This window comes from Conger conger, chromosome 7, assembly GCF_963514075.1.
Source record: "Conger conger chromosome 7, fConCon1.1, whole genome shotgun sequence".
NCBI lineage: Eukaryota > Metazoa > Chordata > Actinopteri > Anguilliformes > Congridae > Conger > Conger conger.
Window position 1 is genome coordinate 8,842,243 of NC_083766.1, and position 7,500 is coordinate 8,849,742.

At 44.3% G+C, this 7,500-nt stretch overlaps 1 protein-coding gene across 1 annotated transcript in view; it reads left to right on the forward strand.

Moving 5' to 3' along the window:
• sik2a (salt-inducible kinase 2a) overlaps positions 1 to 7,500 on the forward strand; it is a 55,000-nt gene that overhangs the window by 14,218 nt on the left and 33,282 nt on the right. The window contains exon 3 of the mRNA XM_061250242.1: positions 4,027 to 4,090. Within this exon, the coding sequence (XP_061106226.1) occupies positions 4,027 to 4,090 (64 nt within the window). The remainder of the gene's footprint in view (positions 1 to 4,026; positions 4,091 to 7,500) is intronic.

Genomic DNA, 7,500 nt, shown 5'->3' on the forward strand with positions numbered 1-7,500 from the left:
CATCTGAGCAGAACTACAACACTGACACACTATACCTTTAGCCTACACTACATCTGAGCAGAACTACAACACTGACACACTATACCTTTAGCTTACACTACATCTGAGCAGAACTACAACACTGACACACTATACCTTTAGCCTACACTACATCTGAGCCGAACTACAACACTGACACACTATACCTTTAGCATACACTACATCTGAGCCGAACTACAACACTGACACACTATACCTTTAGCCTACACTACAAATGAGGCGAACTACAACACTTACACACTATACCTTTAGCATACACTACATCTGAGCAGAACTACAACACTGACACACTATACCTTTAGCCTACACTACATCTGAGCCGAACTACAACACTGACACACTATACCTTTAGCATACACTACATCTGAGCCGAACTACAACACTGACACACTATACCTTTAGCCTACACTACAAATGAGGCGAACTACAACACTTACACACTATACCTTTAGCATACACTACATCTGAGCAGGACTACAACACTGACACACTATACCTTTAGCATACACTACATCTGAGCAGGACTACAACACTGACACACTATACCTTTAGCCTACACTACATCTGAGCAGAACTACAACACTGACACACTATACCTTAGCCTACACTACATCTGAGCAGAACTACAACACTGACACACTATACCTTTAGCCTACACTACATCTGAGCAGAACTACAACACTGACACACTATACCTTTAGCCTACACTACATCTGAGCAGAACTACAACACTGACACACTATACCTTTAGCCTACACTACATCTGAGCAGAACTACAACACTGACACACTATACCTTTAGCCTACACTACATCTGAGCAGAACTACAACACTGACACACTATACCTTTAGCCTACACTACATCTGAGCAGAACTACAACACTGACACACTATACCTTTAGCCTACACTACATCTGAGCAGAACTACAACACTGACACACTATACCTTTAGCCTACACTACATCTGAGCAGAACTACAACACTGACACACTATACCTTTAGCCTACACTACATCTGAGCAGAACTACAACACTGACACACTATACCTTTAGCCCAAACTACATCTGAGCAGAACTACAACACTGACACACTATATCAACAGTGACACATAAAAAATAGCTTGGTATATATGGTACACTTTCCATTATCATTCACACTTGTCAAAAGAAACAGCGCACATTACATGCTATGCATCAGTTACAGTGTACATGCAGATGTTTTCACATATTGTAAAAATTACAATTCCATATGAGGCCTGAAATCATGTGAGTCATGCGCCGAAAGCTAGGATCTCGATACCAGCGTTTCATTTTCAACTCCATCACAAGGGTGGTGATTACAATATTTAGACACTATTGATCTTTCACAATCTAAACTATCCCCTACAAGTCCTTCTTGGGTTTGCCTTGACGACAGTGTTACTGGAACAGTCCTTCGCTACAGAACAGTCAAATTGTTCTTTACTTCTGGGTAGGAGAAGATGTAATAATAATGTAATAATTAGAATGGAGCTGCATCATACTGCTTGCTGAAGCTTGTGTTACTGTATGTGGAGTGCTAGCATGTCTAAGGTTAAGCGCAGTGGAATTTTGCATTCTGCTGCTTTAGTTAGTATCCCTCAAGGGGGCTGGTAAAAGTATTGTCTCTCAACGTGAGGTGAAGTAACCTTGGCGTTTTTTTGTCCAATGAGCGGGACTGACATTTTGATAGCATTTGAAACAGAAATTTGAATGAGGCAGGGTTCCCAGGCATTCTGCTTTGCATATTTGATCATGTCTTTCCTGGGCAACTTGTTAGAAAAGTGCTCCATGGGGAAAAGGGGGGGGGGGGGGGGGGGTGAGGTGTTCAGAAATGAACGCTTGGAGGGGCGCCAAGTCCTTACTGAGCTTTTCAAGAACACCTTGTGAGCCAACCACAGAGAGAACATGGCCCTGGACAGTATCCGTGTGAATGAGCAGGAGGAGAGGCTGGTGCAGTGTGCTGGTTACTGTGTGCCTTTCCTCACCATCTTTCCACAATTGGCTCTTTTCTTAAATAATGCGTTGTGTATTAATTGCGAGGAAATTGTCACCTAGTTCAACCAGCTGCTCAAATGGTTTTACCTGGCTATATCAGCAGGGTCATCGTTGGATCATTAAAGTTCCCTGATGTTTTCACAAAAATTGTTGGCTTCAAGCGCCAGATTTGTACAGTGCAGTTTGTGAGTATTTGGACAGTGGTACAATTGCAGTGATGCAATGCAATGCTGTCACCTTTGATTTGAGGGTGTTTACATCCCGGTTTCATCGGTTAATCCGTGTAGGAATTACGGACGTTTTTATACACATCCCCCCCATTTCAGGGCACCATAACATTTGGGACAAATTGCTTCACAGTTTCTGATTAGATAGGCTTCCTTAGTGCATGATGGTAAGCCTATTGTTTGGTCCATGTCTCTGTTTTATTTTTCTTATTTCTCTGCCTCATAATGGCTTCCTTGACTTTCATTTGCACAACTCCGGGTCCTCATGTTAACAAACGCCAATAACAGACTCCAAAGGGATTCAAAAGCCTAGAATCAAGACTAGATACTGAAATGGGAAGACTATGTTTTTAAAGGCATGTAAAATAACCTAATAGGGATGTAAATACAAGGTTGACATTCTACCCTTCAACCTCATCTAAGTCTAAGCAACAGAAATTGTGTCACTGTTCAAATACTTATGGACTGCACTGTATGCTTCATTTGCTCCATCCGACAAATGACATTCCATTTGTTTTATCGTTTTTTGGAGAGGGATCCATGGCCCTCCTCGTGTGTTCTCTGGGGTAAAGCAGAGCTTTAAGAACTGTCCTGACGGGAAGTCTTACACACACTGAATGTTTTATTCTAAGATCCTTTGTGCTGCGCTTGTTGATGCCTTTGTAGTGGAAAACCAGTGGCTGGATGCATACAGAATTCAGTACTGAAAGTTTATCTGTTAGTGTAATTCTATTTTTTAAATAAACTTGTGTAAGCAATATTCTGGAATTACACTGTCACTCATCTTGATGAAAATAAAATAAATAAAATAAAATACTTAAAATTCTCAAGTGTATAAGCCATAGAAGCAGTGAAATTGCAAGGGTTATTTTCCTCAAAATAGTCAGAATAAATTATATACAAATGCATCCTGAGATGTCAGGTCTGTTCCTCTACTCTCCGGGAGTACAGAGAGCAATATTGGAGTGAGCTCCACAAAAACGACTCTGCTTTAAGAATGCGTTAAAAAATATTTCAGAAATACATTAACTGGTGCATGATTAAAGTGACACATCTCTTCTCGAATCATTGATATTATTTCACTTTCAGTGCATGTTATAATTTGTCCTAGATAGTTCTGCGTGCGATGAAAGGTATTTTAGAAGCTTATAGAGATTTCTGACAACCTGCTGGCTTTACAATGGCTACTATAGGGGCATTGGCAGATTTTTTTGTTTAACGCAAGAATATGTACTTCACGTAACTCCAAGCCTGTAAAATGTGTATCACAAAGCACCTTCAACCAAGGTACCACACACTTTATTTACAGTTCTGGAATTCACCATACATTGCTTGAAACAAATGCTTTTCATGAATAAAATTGCTGGGGCTTTTGTATTTCTAGTGGCCAATTTCTTCGTCACCATCTTTTCACACTGTGACCAGTGGGTCATCATTGCCTGGTATCACCTGTGCTGTTCAGTTATACAATCACACTCATATTAATGCGTTAGATGAAGGTACCAAAGGGGACAAAATGGTCTAAAAACGATCAGTACCAAGAGTATAAAAACAGTTACACGGTGCCTAATAGAACCCTATTACACTCATTTAGTACTTTACGCATTATGAGTGAAAAATAATAATGAACTTAAAGGGCCAGCCAGATGTGCTTGGTGTGGTAGGCTGAGTGTCTGAAGATGGGGATATATACAGTAGCTGAGAGTGAACTGTTTGTCCCGACCCTGTCCCATCTCGTCCTCGCAGGTCATGGAGACCAAGAACATGCTGTACCTGGTGACGGAGTACGCGAAGAACGGCGAGATTTTCGGTGAGTGCCCGGCGGCTCCGCGTTACGCCTCAGTTCCCCGTCGGGCTACCCCGAGCGAGCCCTCGGCCTGACATCAAATGAAGACGGACAATTTAAAGCAGCCGATCGGCACCGTGACCGCGGCGGGGCCAGGTGCGTGTGGGTGTGAGGTGTGCGTTTCGTCTCTCCCCGAGACTCGACGTGCGCTCTTGCTCATTATCCCTGAGACGGCCGCGCGGAAACCAGCGCGAGTCTCAGAGCGACTCTGCGTCAGTAACGCACACGCTGCAGTTGTGCGCCGGGCCAGAGGGCCGCGGTGCTCGTTGTGGCTTTGCCGTCCGCGCTGAAGGTCTGGGGAGGCCTCTGTGAGGTTCGTCCTGCCGTTGTCCGGACGCCGGCTCGTAAATGATCTCAGGCGCTGACGTGGCCGGGCGATGAAGGCGGCCTTTTCTCTCGGAGTGCGGCTGCATGACATAAATGTACCGTCCTGTGGCAGCGTAGCATGTCTGTTTGTTGGTTAAGGCATCAGATATTGCCAAGTGACCATTCGGGGCGATAGGGCACGGCCTGCTCCAGTTTCTCAGATGTGACTGGTGATATTATGACCATAAAAGTACTGCTCCCACCGGCATCGAAGTGGAAAACATGCCAATTCAACTGATTAGTTCCAGTCCAGGAAATACAATAGCGGGAATTGAAAAAAAACACTGCCTTCTGGATGGGTCGTCACTGGCATCAAAATGGTGCTTTATGGCACCATGATTTATCTGTCTTATCTGACAATCTTACTCTCTAACAAGCATTCCCGTAAATATCTTTCAGTCTTTTTCTTCTTCTCTTTCTTCGCTCTCCCTCTCGCTCATCTCCGTCTTGGTCTGAAGGATTTTGTTTCAGTCTCCCTGCGTTGGGCTGCTGTATCACCCTGCATTTCAGATGCAGTGTTTGTTTATCTCCTGTTTGAGTCTTGTACCCTTACTGTTAGATCTTGGGGGCGTAGTTTCATTTGGGCATTTTGATCTCTGTTGCTAAATGTGGATCTTTACTGCTGCCCTCTGCTTGGCGCCACCTTGGTTTGAAGTTCACCCTCTGTGGTAAATTTCACAGTTCCTCAGTTCCCTGAACCCTCAAAGCGGACCTTTTCACAGGGTCTGAAATGTCACTGACAGGAACTCTAAGGGGAAGAGGTAAAAAAATTCGGTTTTTTATGTTTATGAAACAGTGCAACCAGAAACTCATCTATCAATTAAAATAATAAAGGAGAGGAAAACCCATAATAAAATGTGTCTTTTAAAATATGTACATGTGTAATAAAATAAAAATGTGTATGTATACAAAAGTGCTGCAATTTCCGAACGGTGGGAAACCACATTGTATAAAAATATACCCTTAAGTGCTGAGAATGTGCACTTTAACCACGTGTGAATTAGTTTGATTACAAATCTAATATTGTGGAGTACCGAGCCAAATCCAGAAGAATATTGTTCCCAATCATTACGGGGGGCGGTGTACAGTATAAATCGCATACGCCGCCCTGCTGCCGTGCCGTGTGCGGAGGGGCACGCCGGGTTCACGTTCCCCTCCGCCTGACTGGCGGGCGATGGAGCCGTTCCCGGCGCTCAGCCCACGCGGATGACGAAACCAGCCGCGCTGATTTCCCGCCTCTCCTCGCCTCTCCTCGCCTCGCCTCGCCTGGCGCAGGTGTGAAACGGAGGTCGCTGTGAGTCTCTGGGGCCGGCTGGAGGAACAGGTGCAAAGTGCATCTGCAGTGTACGTGTAGTGCGTTCGGGCGCGCGCGCGCGCGCGTGCGTGCGTGCGTGCGTGCGTGCGTGCGTGCGTGTGTGTGTGTGTGTGTGTGTGTGTGCGGAACAAGGTCACGCTTCAGCCCTTCGGCCTGCTCTCCGACAGGAGCAGTGTAACGCGCGGGTCATTTGATCGGAGCGGCCATTCGTCAGTCCCGAATCGATACGAGCGGAAAAGACCAACGGCATCCGGATCAGTAGACATTACTTAATGATAATGGATGCTTATGTAGACATGACACAAGCAGCCTGTGTAATGTGTATGCCCACGGTCATTAATCTGCTAGTACCTGGTCGATACATGTTTACGCAATGTATATTACAATAACTGTATTACGGACAGTTTGAGTTATAAGGTATCTACAGGACATTACATTATGGAAAGGACAGTGAGCTTAGATATTTCAGATACTTAACAAGTAATCTCACAATTTTTGCAGGCTATTAAAAATATGTTTGCATGGGCGAAGATGCAGAAGACATGTAAACCTTTGTCTGAAAAGTAGAATTAGAACTGTCAAAATATAATATTTGAATCCAGAGTCTGACAAATGAACATTATTCTAAGGAGCTTAAGATGAATCACAGGGACTTTTTGAGACAAGAATGATAGTTTTACAAGGCGAGGGGTGGTGTTGTGTGCGAGAGAAAGTGGGAGAGAGTGAGAAAGGGATACACTGGATGTGAAACAGGACTCCAGGATCAATGGAGTCGGACTGCTCGTGCAGGAAGTCCCTGGTAATGGGACATGTGTTAATGGCGATCGATGGATCACAGATCCACGCTGGGCCAGGATGCCTGTGACATCCGCTAGAGCAGAATGCAGACGCAGCCCAGTTCTGCACCTACACCCAGACACACACCTATACCCTGCAGACACACAGTCACCCACCTATACCCTGCAGACACAGTCACCCACCTATACCCTGCAGACACACAGTCACACACCTGTACCCTGCAGACACACACTTATCCACCTATACCCTGCAGACACACACTTATCCACCTATACCCTGCAGACACACACTTATCCACCTATACCCTGCAGACACACACTTATCCACCTATACCCAGACACATGGTCACCCACCTATACCCTGCAGACACACACTTATCCACCTATTCTTGGGGTACAGCAAATACCTTGATGGCAAGATGGATCATAAATTAAATAATTATGTTTTGAAATGACACTGCCCAGGGATGAAAACTATTCTTACTTCTATTAAATGTCTCTCAGGAAGAGGAGGATACAGTAGAGGAGAGAGCCCACAGCGGAATTCTTCACAGCTTTAAAGTGATAATTACTTTCTGGGTCCTTAAAATATTATTTCTATGTTTCGATTTTTCAAATCGGCCCAGACAGCTGTTGTGTGGAATATATAATATCTTAGATATGTGCGGATGTATCTGACAGCCTGCTGGCTTCATACGGTGGCTTGTACAGGGACATTTGGGGGTTACTGGTGTAAAGCAAGCTGCTTGTATAGTGACATTATGCCTCTAGAGGTTGTATATACGGTATGATTCTTCAATTTTCAATTTTATTTTTGGTTGCATCCATTTCCTGTGGTGTCATGTGACCTTGGGCTGCTGCACTCAAAATTGATGTTCATGTTAATAAATGGTTGG